Genomic DNA, 20,905 nt, shown 5'->3' on the forward strand with positions numbered 1-20,905 from the left:
GTGAAACGTGTGTGTGTGTGTTTTAAATTAGGAGTAATTAGTGCTAATTTAACTAATTAAAATGCTAACAAAAGTTAACTCACACTAATTTTTCTAAAATTCTCCTTTTTAACAAATAGAATGCACAAAGCCAATTTTTAGAAGTTTCAAAATTATACTCTCACTAATTACATAATTCTAGGCTTTTAAATTACTAAAACTATATAAATTATTTAAAACGCCTCATTTTCAACTTAAAATAAAATACCATCTTTTAAAATTGCCGAAATCGTCGCCGGTCTCTTCTCCTCGATCCCGCATCGAATAATCGCCTAAAACATGAGCTCAAGGAACATTTTAACGTGCATAACATAATCACAATTAATTTAAAATAATGTATTTAAATAAATCATGCATCACTAAAAAAAATCATGTTAAATTTAAATAAATGATTTAACAATTAAATAAATGCATGGGGTTTACGTGTACTGAATTTGGGCTCTACACAAAGTAGCAAAGATTGGCTCTACTATCCAATTTTTCTCTCACGGTCTGCTTCACGTAAGCAAGGCATCCTTATATTCTTAAGCAAGAATATTTGGGCGGCTTTCCCATCCATATCTCATATGCAGTTTTATTCACTGTCTTTGTATGGCCTTGATTCAATAACCTTGCCGCTGTTTCAAGTGCATATCCCCAAAGGATGGCGGCAACTTAGTGAATCACATCATAGATCGAACCATGTCCATCTCGTCCGATTACAACGTTCTGACACACCATACAACTGGGGTGTGGCAGGAGGAGTCTACTGTGAGAGAATCTCATTCTCTTTAAGATAGTTTTGAAACTCAGTACTCAAATATTCTCCACCTCGATCTAATCGTAGTGTTTTAATATTTTTTCCTAATTGTTTCTTTACTTCTGCTCTGAATTCTTTGAACTTTTCAAAGGCTTCAGACTTGTGTTTCATCAAATATACATACCCAAACCTCGAATGGTCATCCGTAAAGGTGATAAAGTAGGAATGACCATATCTTACCCTAACACTTAGCGAGCCACACATATCTATTTGGATCAAATCCAACAGATTATGTGCACGTTCCATTTTCCCTAGGAAATGGGCCTTGGTCATTTTTCCTTTCAGATACGACTCACATGTGTCTCAGAGAGTTTATGTCTAACGAGTCAAACATATCCTTTAGACATAAACTCTCCCACTAGCTTGTGTATCCTTCTTTGAGAAATATGTCCTAGCCTAACGTGTCACAAATGTGCTTGGTTTAGACTATCTTGTTTTCTTTAGGTTGTTGTTGAAATCGTGTTTACTTGGACATTCACTTATCATTGACAAAACATTTCTGGCCCAGATAATTTCTTATGTCCAGACTTCTTGCAGTGAAGTAAATATGTTCTGATTTATCGAGCTTTGTCAAATTCCAGGCCCACCACCTTCTAAATAGACCCAATCTTACTTACACCATGCTCATTTGCAAGAGCCCCATCTTGCATGCGTGTAGTTACGTGTTCCTTGAAAGTGGTGTGCATCATTATGCGAGTTTCATGCACTATGCAACTCTTGCATGTGTATTTGAATGTCAACAGCATTCAACATTTCTTCAAACTGTCTCTACAGTTCATTTGACATAGAAGAGAGCATATTACACTTCAGCTTGCATATTATGGTCCTACCATCTTGCATGCTTTGTCAGTTCAGCAAGACTGACATTAGTGCGTATGCTATTCTCTCCGAATTTAGAATAACTTTCCCAACCAATCTTGAAAATTAGTGTTCGGTTAGCTTGTTTTAAGAACATATATGAATTACGTAACGGAATCATAAATATACTGATACGAAAACAGAATAAACGTTGCCGACTATTTTTTAATATTTTTAAGACGTAAAATATGGAATTTTGTTTTTACGAATTTTCTCCCACTATTTTGACATTTTCACCACCCTCTAATGAAAAACGGGAAATCCAATTTCCTTACTGAGTATGCAAGGCCCAATTGCGAAATTATGATCCCGAATAATATCAGTCAATCATAACTTCCAAAAGGTAGAGCCCAGTTGCAACTCCTTGCAACCCTTACGTAATTTTGCCTCATGTTTGAGGAGGGTCCAATAATATGATCCCCTTTCTCTTCACGTGTCGAGCCCGGCCCATCAATGTTGAACTTTAATGGACGGTCGCCATGAGATCCCCCAATAATATGAGCCGAAGTTATGGGAGTTCCACGTAGTTCACATCAATTATGTCAGTGGAAGTCACAGCTTTCCGGCGTCCAGGACTCCCCAATAATACGAGCCAGACACTGACCGCGGGTAGCGTTCATCATGCAACCACCGTTGATGGAAGGCAATGAATTATTAAACTTTCTTTTAATTATCCTTTCAATGGGCTTGATTTAAATTTTGGATCTTATCCAAAATGAGGGATTTTAATTTTAAAAATTTGTCTCATCATTAATTTTAAAACTCGTGCCATGATTGTTTATATGATTGCCGGATTCATGCAACTCTTGTTATTATATTAATAATAACGCAAATACTGATTATTTATAATATATCACATACATCATAAATAATAAAAGATGATCGATAACCGAGAGCTAATTGATCCGTACAAGCCACATACGGATCCATGTCTATAACCTAGGAAATGCAGGGATGCAAATGCAATATTACATAAGCTTCCAATATTTTACATGTATTCGATCTTCAAAACTCTTTACGAAGATCGGGCCCACCGTCTTCAAATCTTGATCTCCCACTAATTCTAATATTTACATTAAATATCCATGGCACATTGGGATACAAATTTAGGGGTGGGAACGGACCATAAACCAGGTCCACTTTTAATTATCAAATAATCAAAAAATTACAACACGTAAAATATCCTAATATACACCTAGCACATTGGTCATGGCTCTCGATCATCCTTTTAACATATAATATCATATATTATATAAATCCGATAATATCACATATTATCAATAAATCGTGTATCTCGTAAATTATCACTAACCGTAATAATTATCAAATTAAATAAACACACGATTGAGAATAACCGGGCTCTGATACCACTGTTGGGACATCGTATCCTCGCATCCAAGATGCAGCGGAAGTTAAAAAAAATGTTATTGGGCGTCGTGTGTTTAAAAACATTCATAGGGCGTTTAGAATTATATATTACGTTCTCAACGCTTGGACTCCAAACTATTCCGGTCTTTAGACGGATATAACCCTTCTTGTAAATCCCTACGAACGGCTTTTCTGCTTTGATCACCTAATTAGGTCCACAATCGAAAACTTTGTTCCTTGCTTGGATTGCACTAGATATCGTAAACAATTTCTTCGTTGAGATTAGGACGTCCAAATTTCCCAAATCCAGAGTCGTTATAACGACGACATGGGACGTCACAAAGAAGAAACTTGAGGCCAAATTTTACTTCACCTTTTTCTTAATGGCCGAACGATTTTTCCTTCTTTTCAAAGTGGTGGCCGAGAGATTTTAAGGTAAAGAAAATCATTGATTCTTAATCAATGATTATTGGAGCTAATTAAGTCAATAATCAAAATTGATTTCATGAATTATTTTGCTTCCAATTACACTTGGTGGTCGTGAGCTTTCCTTTGCGATTGGGGAAGGAATTATGTGAATTTTATGGGAAAAAAAATCTCTATGCCCTCTTATGGTTTATTTATAGAGTGAGACTCCTAATCTAATTAGAAGTCTCTCCTCCACAAGGACTCTATATTTTCATTATAATTAAATTCTCATATAATTAATATATAATGTATTTATTAACATTTAATAATACATGATATAATAATATCATATACACATATTTTATATCACCATATAAAATATGTACATATATATGTATATTAAATTAAATAACCATTATTTAATTTATGAATTAACTCCTTGATTAATTTAATTCTAGACTCATTTAAAATATGTATGGGAATTTGCACAAGTCAGTAGCCACTACTACTAGTACAATAATTTAATCAGTAAATTCTCAATTAACTAAATAAATGATTTCGAACTCAATATAACCCCGATCGACGATCCGAGAGCGCCGATGTGTCAAGGATACAAATTTTGTTCATATAATGAAAATCGAAAATTTCGTAGATCAAAATTTTCACTTACCATGTTGGGCAACTCCCAGTTTTAGTGAACTCCTTCACAAAACAGGCAGTTCTACTATCCTTCCTTATTTAGCAATCATGCTAACTTCCATCTCTTCCATCCTATGAAATCAGCTCATAAATTCCTTTATAAGCTTCATGTTTGATCTTCATTAAGCTATAGTCGCCAAATTTCAACTCCTTGAAATTTGACTATCTCAACGGGAATACAGAATCCGATACTTGTGTGACCCTCAATGGTTCAGGGATACAGCTAGCCGTGGGTTCACATCTCCATGTGATTCAGAATAAAATTTATTCTTATTCGGGTTGACCATAGTTAACCTCATTCTTTTCATCAACTCTTTGATCAAGAATGTCAGAACTCATTTCTGATTGCATCCATCGGATCATGGTAAGAGCGTCTAGTAGCATCGCCTCATGATACCCTAGGTATCATTGATAGTGCCTGCAAGAACCAGTCGATTATGATTAACGTACAGTACGGTCCCTTCATCTCATATATCCCCATCGAATCTACAACCACTGGTTCAGCGAGGGTTGCATATTAATTCGATAACTATGTGATACATAAAATAGTGGCATCGCATGTACCATTGGAGAACTCCTTCTCCAACGTACATCTCATACTCTGGCCAGAGATTCCACGCACTATTATTTCATCAGATCACGTAGGATATCCACACCCGTAGGTGAGCGGTGAATCCCCGACTACAATGCACTGCCTCTTACATGTGTCGCAACTATACTCAATCTCACCATCTGATGACCCTCCTGGGGTCAATAAACAATTCAAAGCATAGCCCTAGCATATAGAGCCTCAGTGTTGTCCCGGGTCGTAAGGACTAATGGTGTACAATTGCAACCACAGACTTAACCTCTCGATGAATGATAACCACTTGGAAAGTCCGAGGGAGAGTAGTTCGGTATAATCATCATATGACTACCCATCTGCATGTTTGGACAATCTCTATGCCCTTACCAAGAAACGCGGTACACAACATCACAGATGCTAGTCTCGAGCTCAAGCGACCTTTATCCATGTTTTAGGCGGCTAAATCGACTAGGAACAAATTTAGATTATACAGTGTTTACAAATGAGTTTCAACATCGAATTAAGATTCATTTGTATTAAAGTATAATCAAGGACTTTATCTATGTTGATTGCATGGGTATACAGATAAAGTATAATGCCATAATCGTAAAATATTATTAAAATAAATATTGTTTTACATTAGAGTCAATAAAGCTCAAGCCACAAGTTGGCTTGTCGGGCACCTGCTCTAACAGAAAGATGTCGAATAGCATGTGTATCATAATAAAGAGAGTCATTCCAGAAATATTTAGGGGCACAATGTTTAGCTACATTGCTACGAGTAAGAAATTACTCAAGGACCTCAAAAAGAGGTATTATAAGAGTGAAGAGACTGAAATTGGTACACTCTTGGCAAGCCTAATTTTAATGAGGTACATGCGCAAAGGAAACATAAGGGAGTACATCATGGTGATGTCCCATGTTGATTCAAGGCTGAAAGCAATGAAGTTTGACCTCTAAGGAGTTATTGTTGCATCTGGTTTTGATATCTCTTCCTCCACAATTTAATCAGTTTATGGTGAGCTATAACTGTCAGAAATAAACTTGGTCTCTAAATGAGCTCATCTCAAACTGTGTTCAAGAAGAGGAAATTTTGAAGCAAAATAAGATAGAAAGTTCTCACCATGCATCTTCTTCGAAAGATAAAGGAAAAAAAAGATAAGGAAACTACGTATACAAAGTCCCTGAAAAAATAACAGAAAAATCCTAGTGATTCTCGAAATTTTGATTGTTTCTTATGTGTTAGTGATGGGCATATGAAGAAGTAATGCACCAATTACCATGCTTAACATTTTAAGAAATGTATGCTTTTGAATATGATTTGTTCTGGGTTTAAATTTTTTTTAAAGGAAAAATCCAATAAAGAAGGTAAATAGATATATGCAAATAAGTTGGGTATTCCTAGAAGATACAAGAGTCACAAAACTAAACCAGCAAAGCAATAAACTGGACATACCCCTAAAAACGTTGCATAATATATGATACCACATATAAAACAAAAATTAGAGAACCTCTACGTGTTTGGGAACACATGGTAGAGTGAATACAAAAAATAGAGAACCTCTACGTGTTTGGGAACACATGGTAGAGTGAATATCTTGATTTTCCTTATTGTTTGTCCTATAGCTTGTTTTTTCTTTTTCAAAGAGCGCACAATTCCTAACATTCCAAACTTGATAAATGAAAGTTGATAGTGCGGTGGATCTCATCTTTTCCAACGTAGAGTTAACCCTATAGTCGTGAAATGATTTCAAAATTGCTTTCACGGGTCATTTCAAACCATTCTCGAATCTCTTTCCAAATCAGCTTTGTTGCTTTGCGGTAGGAGAATGAAGGCAACGTTGATTCATCATCCATGTTTCAAAGAACACATTTTTTATCATGAATATAACATTGTCGGTCTCTTGTGAGGTTAATTTAACTCCAGTGCCTAGAGTCATGTCGTGGATAGATTTTGGTGCAACAACTCACTTCAGTGTGTCTATGCGGGGTTGTCTGGATTGACGAAATCAAATGATGCTGAAAGATTCATTTACGTTGGTGATGAAAACAAAGTTGAAGTTGAGGCAATAGAAAATTTTGATTATTGTTAAAGACTGAAATTTATTTGGATCTTTTTGAAACATTTGTTGTACCATCTTTTACGCAAAACTTGATTTCCATTTTTGCATTAGAAAAGTATCGTTAGTTTTGTTTTTTTGAAAATGTAATATTCAGTTTGTTTCATGATTCAAAATTGGTTAATCATGGGTCTTTATCATGGTACAATAATTTTTATTCTTTGGATATTATTGCTTCATTTAATGAATCCTTTCAAACAAGTATATCCACTAAAAAAAAAATAACTAGTGAGAAAATGCAACTGCATTATGACACAAGAGAATGAGTCATATCTCTGGAAAAAATAAGGAGACTTGTGTAAGACGAAATTTTTGAGACTTTAGATTATACATATTTTAATAATTATGTAATTGTATAAAAGACAAACAAACCAAAAAAGAAGATTTGAAGCCAACATGAGTTCAGGCATCTTATAACTTATACATATTGATATTTGTAAACCATTCTCTCCGACATCATGGAATAGTCAACAGTATTTTATAATGTTCACATATGATTTTTCAAGATATGACTTCATTTATCTCATTTTTGGAAAGGTACAATAATTGAATATGTTCAAAAGTTATAAAGATGAAGTTAAAAATCAACTTGGCTTAAAGATTAAAAGCGTTAGATCTGACTGTGGTAGTGAATACTGTGGTAGATATGACGATTCAGATAAACAACCTACATGACATTTTTCTAGAGTCCTAGAGGAATGCGGCATCGTCTCACAGTAGTACACTATGAATAGAGTTGCTGAAAGACAAAATAGAACACTTGAGAACATGGTGAGTTGAGTTTTCGGGATAGATTCAGATAGAGATATTGTCTTTGAAGATTAATATGTAAATATTTCAACATATATATATCTTGGGCATTGATCAAGATCATATTCCATACTTTGACCAAGATACAATTGAGTAAGATAATATTGGCGATCCTCCCATTCCAGATAAACAAACTCAAGCACCTCTAGAACCTATGCCATTAAGAAAATCCACTAGAGAGCGGAGAAATGAAATTTCATATTATTACATTGTATTTATTCAAGAATATGAAGCAGAAAATGGAATGATATTGGATAATCCTATCAACTTCTGTCAAGCCATGTAAAGTTCTAACTATCAAAAGTGGAATAATTCCATGAATGAGAAGATAACATCTATGAAGGACAAAGACGTATGAGATCTTGTCGCGTTGCCTAAAGGTGCGAAACTCATTAGTTGCAAATGAATATTTAAAACCAAGAGAGATTCGAAACACAACATGGAAAGATATAAAGCCCGTTTTTTCGCTAAAAATTTACACAAGAAAAATACATCGATTATAAAAAGACTTTCTCTCCGATTTCTTTAAAAGACTCTTTAAGGATTATAATAGCTTTGTTAGTAAATTTTGATCTTGATCTTCATCAGATTAATGTAAAGACTGTGCTTATCAATGGTGACATTGATGAAGTGATTTATATGGTGCATCTAGAAAATTTTGTGTCTCAAATAATATGGTTTGAAACTCAAGAAATCTATCTAAGTACTCAAGCATCCATCTCGACAATGGTATTTCAAATTTCATCAAGTGATTATCTAATTCAGTTTTGAGATGATGATCGCTGATTGTATGTACCATAAGTTCAGTGGGAGTAAGCATATTTTTTAGGTTTATATTGATGACATTCTACTCACTAGCAACGATATAAATTTATTGCATGACACCAAGAGATATCTAGCTAAGAAATATTTTAGTGAGAGTTTGTTATTTTAAATGCTTTCTAGTTGTAAAAATTTTTAGATACAATTATATAATTTACTTTCTGCAAAATAAATTTCAGTTTATTCACATTCTGATTATGGTTAATTTGATCTCAATGAGGTTTAAGGAGGACCGGTTGAAAATAAACATGTTGTGATCACATTGCATGAAATTTCATGTTACACATCCACATCATAGTCCATGTCAGTTTAGTCATGTTAGTATATGTGACCATTGATGGGTCGAGTTAACTTATGTGTAACACAGACTAATTTAATCTTATGTTGATGTGATTGATTGACTGAATTGATTATAGATACATTTCGGTAATGAAAACAATTTTTGAGCTCGTAATGTTATTTTCACAAAACATAATTATAAAATTATATATATAGCGCAAGATGGATATTGTTGGGTCAATGTCAATTATATGAATTTATATGTAAATTATTGTATTATGTGGATTGTTAGTTAAGGTGAAGCTCAAAACTTATAGTGATAGGTTAAGGTTTTGGTTAATGAGTTTTAATGTATCTAATAGGTTGTGGGCCTTTAATATATAAAAACAAAAATATAATTTATGTTTTTATGATAGACTAAAACAAAAATATCAGAAAATAATGATAGACAATATCTATATATTGGTCATGGTCCATGGTTCATGCATTATCACGTTCTCTATTCTTTATTCCCATTGTAGAAAATAGATTTTAAGATAAAACTAAAGTATTCTCTCAAATAAAGAACTCGTACATCTGGAATATCAACTACCAGTGCTTAAGACATAAGGATTATTACGCTTCCGCTAAGGTTACAGTTTAATTTTTTATGATTTAACACGATGAATTCTGGATGAATATAGGTTTTGACCAATATTGATTGCATATTGAAGTAATTCTGCCTAGAATCCATGAAAAACAGTATCACTTGGCCGATGGAAATCCATGGTCATCGGATCTAAATTTTATGCTCCACTTGCTGTTTCATCTCCTATTTTTTACGGGTATGGGTAATTTGTGTCAATTAAATAAATTTAACAATACACCTCATTTTTTGCATATATGAAACAAAAGTTTACACAATTATAAAAATAAGGCTTGCAATGATTACTATTTTACCCACCCGATATACATACTCAAGAAAAAGAAATACCATCTGCGTATCAGTTCACAAAAAAAGATGAAGTCGGGGTGGCACAACCACTCTTTGCTCTACAGAGTTTGCATACTCTCTTATTTCGAGTAAATTGGTGATTCTTTTGTAGTTTCAACTTTAACTGCAAATCAGCAAATTTACTAAAACTTTTGAAGTTAGCAACTGGTGTATTCTCCATGGATCTTTATCTTCATTTCAGTCATGTTATCGTGTGATCCATCAAAAGTGTGATCCATCAAAAGTTTCACATGTTGAAAACAGTTTTCTCTAGTCGAAGTTCCTCGAAACTTATCTCCGGTCAACTCTGTTATAAAAAGACTAAATGACTTGACTATGTTATTGATCAAGAAAAAAATGGTTGAGAAAATTGATTATGCAAACTTAATCAATACTTTCGCTTCCAAAACTGCAAGGCCATCAATGTTCAAGCGACTATGTACTAGTTCGAAACATGAATTTCATATTTTATTTGAATGATCTTGACTTTATTATTACTTGCATAAGACATATTGCTTTAGATGATATATCTTGTCTATCATTTATTTCTAGAATGTTATTTATAGTATCATATTTATCGATAAAAATATATATGAATATTAAGCTTTAATGACACCATTTTTGTGCATCCTTCATACCTCAAAAATCTCAGTTCTAACACTAACTGTGAGCATCCGAATTAGAGCATCTGCAATGGGTTGGTGTTATAACACACACCAACTCATCAAAAATCGTGGGGTACATTGCCACATACTCATTATAACAATATATCTCTTTTACTCACATTCTTTTTAATATTAAAACTAATTATTTATGGGTCCCATAGTCCACTCAATCATCTTAAATTTTTTTTCATATTAAATAAATATGTTTTAAATATATTTTACATTATTTAAATCATTTTTCTAATTTTTAAAATAATCTTACTTTTTAATAAAATAATTTTATTAATTTTAAAAAATATTATTAATGTTTTTTTAAATATATTTATTAAATAAAGTAGATGTTTGAAAGAAATACCACGACGGAAGAAGACTTTAAACAAGACGTGAGCACAATTTATATAAAGTTACAATATAATTATGAAATTGAAATGAAATAATAACTTAGAAATAAATCACACTTTGATGATAAAAAATAACATATAAAATACTAATTCACGGATTGTTGTTGTATTGCCCCCAGATATGCTCAACTAAGTCTGCACGAAGTTGGTGATGAACTTGATTGTCACGTAGCTCAGAATTTGTCCGAAGATAATCATGAAATACTCAGTTTGAGCCATGGATAGGTTGTGCGGGTTCGTCACCTTCATCGTTGTGCCAATTTGTCACGTGACCTCCCTCATCCTCAATGATCATGTTATGCAAAATAATGCATGCTAACATGATTTGTTTTAACTTTTTCCTATACCAATAACGAGCTGGACCTCTGACAATCGCTCATCGAGATTGAAGTATCCCAAATGCCCGTTCGACATATTTTCTTGCGGACTCATGTTTTTTCTTAAACAACTTCCTCTTGAGATCCTCCGGGCAAAGAAAAGCCTTAACGAAAGTAGCCCACTCATGATATATTCCATTTGTTAGATAATAACCCTTCGTATATGCAATGTCGTTCACCGTGAAATTAATCTCTGGCGCATTTCCTTGCAAGACGTTGTTGAATATGGGAGATTCATATAACACGTTAATATCGTTATGTGAACCAGCGATCCCAAAGAATGCATGCCATATCGACAAGTCATGAGACGCGACCGCTTCAAGCACGATTGTTGGTGACCCATGTCCCCTTGTAAATTGATCTTTACAAGCAACTGGACAAATTTTCCATTTCCAGTGCATACAATCAAGGTTACCCAACATGCTAGGGAAGCTATGGCTCTCGTCATGCATTTGAAGAAGACGTTGAACATCATCAACATTTTGTCTTCTCAAGTACCTATCACCAAATATTTCAACCACGTATTAGCAGAACTTGAAAAGACACTTGATGATAGTTGATTCACCCATACGTAGGTACTCGTCAAGATTGTCGTTGGGGACTCCGTAACCCAGTTGACGAATCGCAGCTATGCATTTTTGTAGTGGTGAGAACCCTTTTCTTCGCACAACATCGTCCTTCTATTGAAAAAATGTTGAATGATTCTCTAATGCATTCAATATGCTGAGGAATAACTCTTTTTGCATTCGAAATCGTCTTCAAAATATTTCGTCGTGATACACGGGGTTTGTAGAGAAATAATCATTGACGAGCCTCTCATTACTGGCCTCACGATTTCTTTGGATGAACCTTCTTCTTCTGCGTGTTTCCCTCCTCTGATATGATTCCATAAGTTGTTGGTGTTGTTGAAGTACCAATGACATAATTTCTTCAACCGGATCATAAGCTTGCTCATCGATTTCAACATGGACTTCGTCTTCGTTTGTCGAGCAAGAATTTGAGCCAGAGCTGCCTGTAGAATGAGATATTTTTGGAGGAAACACGTTTTACTATATGTGTTTGCAAAAAGGTATGTTAGTCGAATGAAACTCTCGTAGTACAATGTGTCTATATATATATTTTTTCCTTATGCAACGGCTACTTTCCAACGGCTACTTGTCGGCTACTTTGCAATGACTACTTTGCAACGGCTAGCTTCCAACGGATATTTGACAATAACAATTTTGCAAAGATGATAATAATTGAAAATCACATTAATCGAAATGACAAATACAATAATTAAAATTTACAATCACTCGGAAATATAATAATAATAATAATAGTAATCGAAATGAAGGTTGAGTAAATAGTTTAGATATTTCATCTCGACATAATATCCTGGCATAGACATTCATGTATGATAAGTTGTTCCTCTGTCATCTGCGAGGTGTCTTTGTTCAAGATTTCGTACTCCTTCAATTTCAAGCGTCGATTTTTAGCTTCAGATCTGGACTGCAGCTTTTGCCTTAATCTCCTCTAATTCGAGTTGTTTTGTTTCAGATCGACTTCGGACTTCTTCACGCTTTTGTACTCGGTGAACTTTGCGAAAATATTGTTGTAGTTTACTGCCAGATCTTCTATGGTCGATTTGACTCTGTCTTTTCCCTTTCTTTTTGCTGGCTTTTGTCCCATTGGACGAGTATCTTCATCATCTAGGTCTATGCTCACCTCTTGGTTAGAGAAGGTGTTGCTTGCTCCCGACTCTGAAGTCTTCGTCTTCTTTGTGGCCACATATTGATCAGCGGACTCTGGAGTAAACATTGGACGGTCTTTGACAATTCTCCACACATGCTCGAGATTGAATGCAACACCATTGTTTTCGGATTGATAGTTTTTGTACGCAAACCTCAGTATATCTTCGTCACTGTGACCACTTCGATATGAACTGTAAACACTATTATAATTTGCGTTGAATCGATATACCTTCTTTTGGATTGTATTGTGCCAATGTGACCGTATAACATTTTCACTTATGGTGTTTGAACCTGGGGGACGATTCTCATTGTAGTAGCTTGCAACACGTCTCCAAAAAGCATGCACTTTTTTATCATTGCCGATTATTGGATCATCGCTGATAGTGACAAAACTTCTCGCTAAGACCTCGTCTTCAATCTTTGTCTAACTTGAACGCTTTCTTGAACCCTCAGCATTTGAAACCGCTTTTTTCTAAATTTACAACCTCAATTGGGGATTCACGATCGGAAAGTTGCGTCTTCGGGACAAAAGTCGGAGTTGCAGGTTCATTCGACATCGGAGATGTGAAAGGCATAACATTTGTGTGTGGGGTACTATATCCATGAACAACCGACGGCGTGAAATACGGATGACTCATGTTTTGCAAATATTCGGCTGGAAGCAGTTGATATGGACCTCGAGGGGAATAATTCGGATGATTCATAGAATTTTCAAAACCTTGGAAATTTTGAAGATTTTGGGAAGGAAACTTCATATTTGGAAATGGATGTGGGTATTGATAATTTGGTGGAATTTGTGAATTTTGGGAAGATGGATATTCTTGCGGGTTGTTTGTAGAATTCAAGAAATTTGTAAAAAATACCTTATTAATTTCATCTATTTCGGATAGAAAATAAGATTTTTGGAACTTTAAAAAAAATAGATGGGAGAATATTAGACAGTAGAATTGGAATGAATATGGGTACACATTTGTGTGTATTTATAGAAGAGAATTAAAACTAGCCGTTATAAATTTTTTGGATTTTTTATAATTTAATTCGAATTTAATTCGAATATTTTAAAAAAATAAAAAAAAAAGAAAATTTACAACGGTTATAAATGAAAACTAAAAAAATTTAATTTTAAAAAAAAATCCAACCGTTAAGAAAAAGGAAAAAATAAAAAATAAAAAAAATTATTTCAAATACGCATGGGGCCCGCGTGAAAAAAAATAAAAAATAAAAAAATTAATAAAAAACGCGTGGGGCGGCTGCGTGCTTTTTGTGGCGTTTTTTTTACAAAAACTTTAATAAAAAACCCGTTTTTGTTGCGCATGCTGGCATTATAATGCCCACTCACAATGAAGAGGGGTGTTAAATCTTATTGTTGTATTAATGATAATCGTTCAAACTTGGTCAACTCTAAGTTGTATGTCATACTCGATTAAAACTAAGCCTAGACCTATAATGTATTATGTCTAGCAAGTGCCTCAGACCCAAAAAAATTTGAGGCCCCAAAATATTAAATAATACTAGTCCACGAATAAGGAATCCTGAAATGTCCACTACTCATTTTTCTTTAAAATATACTATAATTTTTTTCTTAAAAATTTCGGTATATATATATATATTAAATATACCTTGCACCATTTGAAATAAATTCACCAACTAATTATTTGAAAACCCAAAAACACAATTCCGAACAAAAATCGTAAAGTCAAATCTAAAACTAGTATTTTTCAAAATAAAGCATAAACATCTTAAATCCTCTCAAAATCACTCAAAGCATCAAAATTCATAAACATCATAAAATCTTTAAAGTAATCCTAATGCGGAAAACTAGCAAAGGTCTTCAGATTATGTGCACCATCAATCCAGCTAATTCAAACATCAAGTCCTCCATTATCAACAACATCATATTCACCTGCATCGATCACAACTAGTGAGTCTATTGACTCAACAAACCTTAACCGTTATAACAAGTAATATATATATTCACAAACAACAGAGAAAGACACTTTTAATAAAATAGTTTTTCATGAACATGCATATCTTTAAGCCTTTTTCCTTTCGTCGTAAACATTTTCTTTCATCATATACGTATATGTTTTCCCTTTCTATTGAATTCATATCGTTAATTATGACTTACGTATCAGCTGTAGGTCGATAGATCCATTTACCTATAACCATGGTACCTGGCGGCGGGGACATTAGAGACACTATCATCCGTCAACTGAGCCTTGATCTTAGATATAATCATATCATTGTATCATCATATTAATCACAATCAAGTTATCTCCTTCAATCTTTCATTAATTTCATCACTTATAAAATTTCATGCATATATATCATTTTTCTTTTAAACCAAGCATGCAACACGTCTTTTATCATTCACGTTTTTCATCATAAAATTCCATAACTTTCAAAATAATCATTTTAACATTCATTACAGTATTCAGGACACTTCCAGACGACTAACATTTTTCAGGTGTAAAATGACCATTTTGCCCCTAAAACCCTAACTTTCCCAATTTATCCTTAGCTCTTAAAACGACGACCCAAATCCATTCAAGCTTAACATAACACCTCAAAATACACACAAAAAAATTTCTTAGACGTAAAAATAAGCTCCTCGTCTAATTTTCCATTATAACTTAAACCTACGGCTCGGTTTTAACTCGAATTGGCTCAGAACTTAACCAAACCTTACCAAACTTGAACCATAGCTTATTAACACTTAATCATACATTATTCAAACCAAATCAAGCCATTTAAGACCCTTGAACAATAATAGAGGGCCTACTGAATTTCCTTGCCCCTTGTTCGAAACCCTAGTCCCGTAGACCATGGTTCCTTCGATTCTATACCCTAATCGTCGCGACAAGCCCCTAACCAGCCATCCTAGGACCTAGATCGAACCCTTAACAAGCTGTTGGACCATCATTACCTAACCCTTCAAGCGCAGCCACCAGACCACACACTCCTTGAACTCGCGCGGCCGAGGGACACGCTTACACCCCTTCTCCTTACACCAGCACCCCTTAATCCCCTCTAGGACGACCATGAAACCCTCTTATGGCCCCTGGACACAGCCCCTAATCACACTCGAGCCGCCCCTTCGAGAAACCCAAAGCCAAAAACCCTAGGACTCTAGCAACCCAAATTTCGTTCAACATGTTACCCGTACTTGTCCAGCCCTTAGCCATGTCTCTTATGACCCTTAAACATGTTGAAAAACATCCCTTGCCATAGCCCTATCATGGCAGCCTCTTTGTGCATCATAAACATGATATTTAAGATATGAAAACTCTAGTTTTGTTCATGTTTTGCCATAAAAACGAAAATATAAGCTAGTGTATTATATTTTTCATGCAAATATATATCAATACATATAATATGGTATGAACAATGAGTGAAGGAAGGTTAAGGCGTGTGTTTACGTATTTCACGCACGAAAAACAATCCCTTCACGCGAGGGACGTTGGCGGAGAGACGGAGGAGAAGAACTTGCTGAAATTCCTTCAAATCCACTTGAATAGCTTAAAAAAATGTGTGGTGTGTGTTTGTGTGCTGATAGAAAAAATTTGAGGTTTCTTGTGTGATATGAAGTGTTTTGTGATTTAAAAACTCCTTAATTTGATATAAATAATGGGGTAGGAGTTTAGGCCCAATAACCTTATTATAATAGGCCCATTATAGTTTAGGTAAAATATTTCGTTTATGAAAATTTTCGAAATTATTAGCCTAGTTCCTAAAAAGTCCTTATTTTCGTCAAAAATTGATTGTCGGTTTAAAATACGAATCGATGCGTTAAAAAATCTCAAAAAGCACCATTTTCGACAATACCATATAAAATATATAATATATTAAATAATTAAAAATAATAATTTAATAAAAATATTTTTCCCTTATGATCTCCCTTCTTCATTCCTCGATCGCGTCTCAAATAACCTTTAAAACACAGTTTTATGCATTCTAATATAAAACTCTATTTTAAACATGTAAACATACCTACCACATTCAATAAATGTAATTAAAATAATTTAATTAAGTATTTTTCATTTATCCTAGATTTGTATACAGTTGGATTACGTTATCGCATTTTTGACTTACAAATCCCATAATCTATTTATATTTGTAGATGTATATAAAATATTAATTAAAATGTCAGGGCTTAAGTTTACTCTTTAGGTCTAATACTTGGCATAGTTAGGAGACTTGAAGAAATTACAGTCACTCTTCTCTTCTATCTTTCCCAAATTCCAGTTGCCAATTGTCCTAACTTTTGAACTGGAGAATAAACCAGTCGGACAGGAAAATGAGACTTGTAGGATGTAAATCTTATTCTCTACTATTGTAAATCATTTTTTCTTTCTTGAAAAGTCTAATCTTCCCACATAAATTACTGTAGCTGTAAATTGATTTTTTTTAATTAGGTTTAAGAATTATAATTAGTCTTGCTACAGAGTTCGATTTCCAGGTTTAGAATTTTATCAAAACAACATCCACACCAGTTTGTTCAGTTAATAGGTATGATTATTTGATTATTCATATGATTTGTTGAAGTCTGTTTAGTTAAAAGAAATGAAAATTTTGTATCTTCTCCTTTTATGTCAATTATTGACTATAAAGTTGATTATGCAAACTTAATCAATTCTTTCGCTTCTAAAACTGCGATACGATCAATATTCAAGTGATTATGTATTAATTCAAAACATGCATTTTATATATATATTTTTTTGAATAACGTCTTTATTTTATTAGTATTTTTTTATGGCATATTAACATTGTTTTGGAAGATATATTTTGTCATCATTTATTTCTAGAACTCATGTTACGAATATTATTATATTTACGTCGATGAAATAATGTATAAATATTAAGCTTTGAGGACACTATTTTCGGTATTCGTCTCAGGACTCAAAATCTCATGTCCGAAATGATTAAAAACAATGACAAAAATTTAGAGTTCATCTAATTTGATTTCACAAACACCAAGAACATGGTTAGACATTTTGTTATTACTAGTTATTTATGCCTATTTGATTTCCTAAAATACCACCATTTTCGCCAAAATTTCCTTTTAGCCTAGTTCCGACTCGATTTGTTTTATTTTCATCTAAAAATTCCGTCGTTAATTATTTTTTGTCAGCTGGATAGCCAATATCAAAATATCATTCCGGTAATGTCGGACTCGAATGGTAAGAAATTTTTTTTTCTTAAATGATTATACATCATCTTTTCATCCAACATTTGATTCAAATTCTATCCATGATTGAAGTTATAAGTCATATGATTATTTGTATATTTCGATTTATCATCCTTATATTATATATATTTCATCGTCACATTTCAATTTTATCCCCTGTTTTCACTTATAAAATACTAATAACATTGACATAGCTCCGTTGAAAAACATATTGACTATGATGACAATAAATTTGGTGAAATGAAATAAATCTCAATCAATTGAAAAGAATCGAGTTCGAATTCAAGTAAAAAAATCATAATCATTCTAGAACAAATACTTTGGACAAAATTAAACGGCTAGCTAATCTATGGAATACTTTGTTAAAAATGAAAACGAAGTGGAAAATATTTATCCTCATTTTCTTTGAATTTTCTGATCCAAATAAGTTACGTGTCAATTCACGTATGAAGAGTCGAGAATCACGGTTTTGTCCCAAATCTCTGCAGCCATATAAATTGGATAGAACGGCACGAAATATCCCATTTTTAGATCATTAATGCACATAAAACGACCACACGCCGTCTGCTTTTGTTGATCATCCACTGCGAGCCGGAAAAACTTAATTTTGCCGAGAAAATTATGACCACTTGTTCAGCTTTCTCTTCCCTTCTCAACATTTCCGATTCCAAAATCACGAATCCGGATGTGGGTTTCTCCAAGATCAAGTTTTTATTGGGCAAGAAACCTTTTCCCAGTTTTCGCCCCAAGAAATCTGCCCCAATTGCTGATAATTACCCCTCGTCATCCGGTTCTTGCAATTCAGCCACCATCGCAAATTCGGTAACTCTTGATTTCGGTAGTGTAAATGACGAGGAAGTTAAGAAAGCTGAGTCGAAGCTGGGGTCAAAAGTCCGGGTCACGGTGCCCCTCACTGTGTACCATGTGCCGAAATTGCCTGAACTTGAGTTAACGGGCATGGTTGGTGTGTTGAAGCAGTATGTTGGTTTCCATAAGGGGAAAAGAATATCGGCAAACTTGCCGTATAAAGTGGAGTTCGAGACAGACCAGGTTTTGGGGCGAGACGGTAAACCGGTTAAATTCACTGCACACTTGAGGGAAGATGAGTTTGAGATTCTTGTATGATTGCTTTAGAGTTTGATAATAGCGTCGTTTGCCTTTTCTTTTGAACATTAACTACGACGCTTTGTAATAATTTTGTGTACAAGTAATATTTTTTGCATCACGTTGTAGATATTTCCTTACTCGAGTTCATATCTTGCACACACCCGAATTGGTTTTTGAATAAATTGTTATTGCTCTGTTTTTCTGCAAGTTATCCTATCGGTCTCCAGGGGATTTGTTCTTTACTCTTGAGGACAGAATAGGATGTTTGAAGTTAATAGAAAGGTGTGGTATGAAGATTGTGCTGAGAAGAAGGTTGATTACTGATTCTAAATGCTTGAAGATTCTATAGCAATTGTTGAGCATTTTTAGTATCACAAGTTGTCCTTAGTCCTCTTTGGCAGTTAAATGCGGGCTTTATTGATTTTAGTATTTGGAGTGTAGTTAAAATATATTTCTGTTTAGATTTAATAAACATATGAAGAGGTGAGGTTTTTTGTATCATATCTTTGCTCAACCTTGTGACAAATTGTCAGTGATGAGCTCTGCACTCAACACAAAATAAACCCGTGTAAATGATTACTGATCAATTTCAGTTTGGAAAATGTTGTCTGTGACGAGCTTATGAAAAGCATGGCATTATCCCCAACTATTTTTCTGTTCTTGTTATGCTCTACATGGATATCTAGATCTCGTACAGGTAAAACGCTTTTGGAAATGAGAAAGGAATACGCAGCTGAAAGCAATGCAAACATCTAAATATGTGATATTAATGCACCTTTTTATGTTCATTATGGTGGATGTAGCTAGCACAGCAGGTTAATAGATTTCACAACTGACAAATTATTTTAATTTAAAAGGGCTAATTAATATTTCCTATTAATCTCGGCCTTGGTAGAAGTGACTAGCGGGATTGGCGGGTGGTAGATGTAGCTAGCACAACAGGTTAATAGATTTCACAACTGACAAATTATTTTAATTTAAAAGGGCTAATTAATATTTCCTATTAATCTCGGCCTTGGTAGAAGTGACTAGCGGGCTTGGGTGGATGGTCTATCCACCTTTAAGTGGTACCACCCGCCAATCTAGAAGAGCAGGTGATTTATCAATTATGGTCTATCCACCTTAAGTGGTACCACCATCCAATCTAGAAGAGCAGATGATTTATCAATTTCTAGTCTCCATTTATATGGTGTTTCAACCATTTTAGATAAGGATGACAATGGACCCGATCCTACATAAAACCCACCCCGTTTGGGAAAGGTCCAAACCCGGTCAATCAGGCCGCGTGTCGGGTTTGGACCTGGGGTCTAGACTCCGGTGACCCGGGTCCGGGCTAGGTCTCAAGTTTGCCTAGACCACCCCAGATATATAATAATATATTATATTTATCTATATATAAAAATATAATAATGATATATTATATCCAACCCGTGCGAGACGGGTCGCAAGTCTAGACTTTTCTTGGCGGGGTGGGGTGGGTCTCGAGCTTGGCCAAACACGTCCTGTTGTCATTCCTAATTTTAGGTTCTGACAATTTACAAAAAGCCGCTCCACAATGGTAAAGGCTCGTCCTATGTGTTGGACTAAGCGACAATAGTCAAATTTAACTCTCCAATATATTTGAAGATCTCAAAATGATCTTTCAGTTCTGGGGAGAATCTTCAAACTCCGTTTCCATCCAAAATCGAATAGAG

General features: G+C 34.3%; 2 protein-coding genes and 1 pseudogene across 2 annotated transcripts; 1 reads left to right on the top strand and 2 right to left on the bottom strand.

Moving 5' to 3' along the window:
- Nucleotides 1-11,011: 11,011 nt before the first annotated feature.
- On the bottom strand, nt 11,012-12,294 carry LOC142525854 (protein ANTAGONIST OF LIKE HETEROCHROMATIN PROTEIN 1-like; annotated as a pseudogene).
- Nucleotides 12,295-12,698: 404 nt separating this feature from the next.
- On the bottom strand, nt 12,699-13,554 carry LOC142525855 (glutathione S-transferase T3-like). Its single transcript, XM_075630139.1, has 2 exons — nt 13,402-13,554; nt 12,699-13,340 (listed from the first exon to the last, which is right to left on the bottom strand). The coding sequence occupies exons 1-2, from the start codon at nt 13,552-13,554 to the stop codon at nt 12,699-12,701; spliced, it is 795 nt and encodes a 264-aa protein (XP_075486254.1).
- A 5,171-nt stretch (nt 13,555-18,725) lies between these two features.
- LOC142525856 (ferredoxin-thioredoxin reductase, variable chain-like) lies at nt 18,726-19,229 on the top strand. The gene has a single exon (XM_075630140.1). The coding sequence runs from the start codon at nt 18,726-18,728 to the stop codon at nt 19,227-19,229; it is 504 nt and encodes a 167-aa protein (XP_075486255.1).
- The last annotated feature ends 1,676 nt before the right edge of the window (nt 19,230-20,905 follow it).

The sequence above is a fragment of the Primulina tabacum genome, chromosome 15, assembly GCF_025594145.1.
Source record: "Primulina tabacum isolate GXHZ01 chromosome 15, ASM2559414v2, whole genome shotgun sequence".
Classification (NCBI taxonomy): domain Eukaryota; kingdom Viridiplantae; phylum Streptophyta; class Magnoliopsida; order Lamiales; family Gesneriaceae; genus Primulina; species Primulina tabacum.